We start from the raw sequence: 3,440 nt of genomic DNA, 5'->3' as shown, positions 1-3,440 counted from the left end.
AGGAAGCTGTGTTCATCTCAGAGTCTCCAAAAGCAATACTTATGCCACCAGTGTTTAATTTAAGGAGGACACCACAGACTTCTCCATGTGTTTTTGCCCTGTGACATCTGTGTTCCTGAGAAAGCTGTGTGAACAAAGCCTGGCCATGCAGGGGTGGGCTAACCCAGATGTGAATGTGCCATTGTGTCTGAGTGTTAACTTGATACGTCTTGCTTAAAGCTCCACTTTTCCCCACCACACTTGCTCTTTAGGTGTATAAGAAACTGGGTCAGACCCACCTGGCTCTGATGAACTTCAGCTGGGCCATGGATCTGGATCCTAAAGGAGCCAACAACCAGATCAAAGAAGCCATTGATAAGAGATACCTACCTGAGGATGAAGGTATTCTCACCGGGGGTCAGGGTTGGGCATCGTTTGATTTTGAACAATTTCCATTCCAATTCATCGTTTCAATTCTGGTTCTTATCAATTCCCAATTTTTTTAAGCAGCAGGATAAAACACATTACATGTTTTAAATGAGCAACCTAACTAGGGGTGCAACGGGTCATCATTGATCCACACAGATCTACCTATTACTCTGTTCAGAAAAAGACCAAATAATGGAACTGGATAACCAAAACAGAACTAACCTAACAAAGAGGTCATAATGAGACTTGAATTTAAATTGAAGAAACCTGTAGGAACCCAGGATACAGTTCTGAAATTGTGTTAATTGTTATTAAGAAGAAACAAGCCAGCTGTTTTCTGAATTTGCTTATTGACCTTTTGCAGCTTCATCACCTGATCATCACCATAGTGGACATCCACAGTGAATTATACGAATGTTGAAAGGAGGGCAAAAGTGGCAAATGAGGTTGTTGTCTTTTCCCAGTTTAGCCTGGTTTCTACTGGTTCAAGCCCAGTTCACTCGAGGGAAGATTTGGCACACCTAGGTGGGGTGCACACAGAGCAGTAATTATAAAAGTGGAGTGCTAGCTAGTTTAGGAACATTAGCTTATGTTCTCCCTCATTGATGTAAACAAGTTGATCTCGCTAGATTTATAACATGAAGTGATAAACAGCGTTTCATTTTACACTGGAGCTGATTAAAATAACTCTGGATCCTTTTTTATTCCTGGCTGGGTCACTGGGTTCAGGTGCTACTCCCACATGCTGCGACACAAGATATCTCATTGGAACATCAACATGGAACAATAAAATTATAATAAATAATTATCTCGCAATTCACTATAGTGGACGGTACTGCATGTCCTCCATGGTGAAATATAGGTTTATCAATACTGAATAAGTTATATAAACACATCACATTTATTATTTCAGGTCCATCACAGTCTGTCTCTATCTTCCTAATGAGATAGATGAACCTTTTCTTACCCAATAAAACATATTGGCTGCAAATTAGGGCTCGGCAATAAATCGAAAATTTATCGTTATCAAAATTTCGGACTCTTATCGAGATCATTTTCCCCATGTCAATAAATTAGATAAGAAAAAACGAAAAGATGTGTGTAAGTTGGCAACATTCATGTCCCTTTAAGAAGCTGTACCACCTTGAGTCATAAAAATGTGACTCAACATAATACATGTGACAGCCCCATCTAGTGGACAACTTTTGTTTATGGGCACACCTGTAGTTATCATCCTGTAGTTATTGTCCATTTATCGTTATCGAGGTGAAATCCTCAACATGTTCTGATATTGATTTTAGGCCGGATCGCCCAGCCCTACTACAAATGCAAAAGTTCTTTAAAAGCTGTTGGTTCATTTGATTCTTTGCCTTCAGTCTCCATCAAAGTTATTTTTTAAGTTTACATTTACCTTTGTCTGTTAGTGCTGCCAGCCACGCAACAAGCTAATACATTTTACTGGGAAATCAACTAAATAAAAGCGATAAAAGGTTACAAACAGTCTTGTTTCGACTAGCTTCACAGGAATTTAAACTTGTGCAAACAGTTTCTGTACCATCCATCAAGGCGAAGGGGGCTGCCCCGTGAGCAGCGTGTCATCACATGCAAATATGTCAGTTAAAGGTGAATTTCATTAGACGTTGAGCTGAGGTTCAGGTGTCTGGCGATTGGATTAAAACATCTCAAGGCTAGTTCATACTTCATCAGCAAGTGTGCGCTCACATGCACACGTATTGATGGGGACGTTTTCCTTTTATACTTCTCCATCGGTGTTGTGAAGCAATTCTCCGCCAAGACAACAGAGGGCATAGAGCTTTTCTGGGGTATTCTTTCGTTACACTTTGTTTTTAATTGTTTAGGTTAAAGAAAATCAGTACGTTATGAACTAATCTTCTCTGTTTGTCTCACTTGTCTCCTTAGCAGCCGAGGTGGATGACAGTCAGGACAGCAGCATCATGACGGACGCTGACGACACACAGCTCCACACGGCTGAGAGCGATGATGTTCTTTAGCTCCCTCTACTCTGTTAGTCCCGCCTCCTGTGTGAGCTAATTTCTCTGACTGATTGGTGGAGTGCTGTTGCTAGGCAACAAACTGAAAAAGATGTTGAGTTTAGCTCACTCATCCCTCTCACATAACCCCCAGACCGGCTGAAACAGACTGCTGCTGACCTTAAGCCCCACCCGTTCACCTGTTGACTTTGTCCTATGACATCACATCCGTTTTTTCTTTTAATGTTCTTTTTATTGTTCTGTCAGAAATAAACCAATAAAATACGTAAACTTGACCACTACTCTGTTTCCCTTTTACCATCAACCAATCACAGCAGCCCTTAACCTGTCAGGTACAGTAGCGTCACACCTGGAAACTACAGGGATGCACCGATATTAAAATTTGGGCCAATTTCCAATAGTAAAACTGCTGTTATAGCCAATAACTGATATTTACCAAAATGTATTGTATATATTTTGCTTAATTTTGAACACTGTAATAACAACTACAGCACTTAAATAGCTTCTCTGCCTCTGTTAAACACCCCCACAATTCTATTATGTATCACAGTCACATCTAAACAAATACCATATGCCAACCTCCTGAAACATACGCAAACAGACACAAAAATAAACATTTGTTGTTTTTATTGGCACAATTGTACTAATCGGACTGATACAGAAATGTGATGTGGCAGAGGAGTTGGGTGCTCACCCACTGGAGGGTACAGGTTCGCACCACACATTTCCACCTCCTTGCTTACTGGCGGTGGTTGGAGGGACTGGTGGCGCCAGTGTATGGCAGCGTAGCTTCTGTCTGTGCCTCAGGATAGCAGTGATTACAGTGTAACTCTGTAAGCGACTGTGTGAATGGATAAATGATTAGCTGTGCAGCTTTGGAGTCATGTCTTATAAGTCATAGGAGCAGACAAATGTACACTGCCTGGCCAAGAAAAGGTCACTAATATTTTGTTGGATTGCCTTTAACTTTGATTACAGCACAAATTTGCTGTGGCATTGTTTTGATAAGCTTCTTCAGCG

The 3,440-nt window shown here is 40.9% G+C and overlaps 1 protein-coding gene across 4 annotated transcripts in view; it reads left to right on the top strand.

The window, feature by feature from the left end:
- Nucleotides 1–2,695, top strand: part of cdc27 (cell division cycle 27) — a 51,392-nt gene extending 48,697 nt beyond the window's left edge. For 2 of the 4 annotated variants that reach the window (XM_054747191.2, XM_054747194.2), the window contains 2 exons: nucleotides 252–381; nucleotides 2,329–2,695. In XM_054747191.2, coding sequence (XP_054603166.1) covers nucleotides 252–381; nucleotides 2,329–2,420 — 222 coding nt within the window. In that variant the 3' untranslated portion in view covers nucleotides 2,421–2,695. Of the gene's footprint in view, nucleotides 1–251; nucleotides 382–772; nucleotides 855–2,328 lie in introns of those variants that run through there. The other 2 variants (XM_054747193.2, XM_054747195.2) reach the window with 2 other exon arrangements.
- The last annotated feature ends 745 nt before the right edge of the window (nucleotides 2,696–3,440 follow it).

The sequence above is a fragment of the Nothobranchius furzeri genome, chromosome 6, assembly GCF_043380555.1.
Source record: "Nothobranchius furzeri strain GRZ-AD chromosome 6, NfurGRZ-RIMD1, whole genome shotgun sequence".
In the NCBI taxonomy this organism is placed as follows: domain Eukaryota; kingdom Metazoa; phylum Chordata; class Actinopteri; order Cyprinodontiformes; family Nothobranchiidae; genus Nothobranchius; species Nothobranchius furzeri.
The sequence above is the reverse complement of the archived record's forward strand: the minus strand, read 5'-3'. Positions and strand labels throughout refer to the sequence as shown.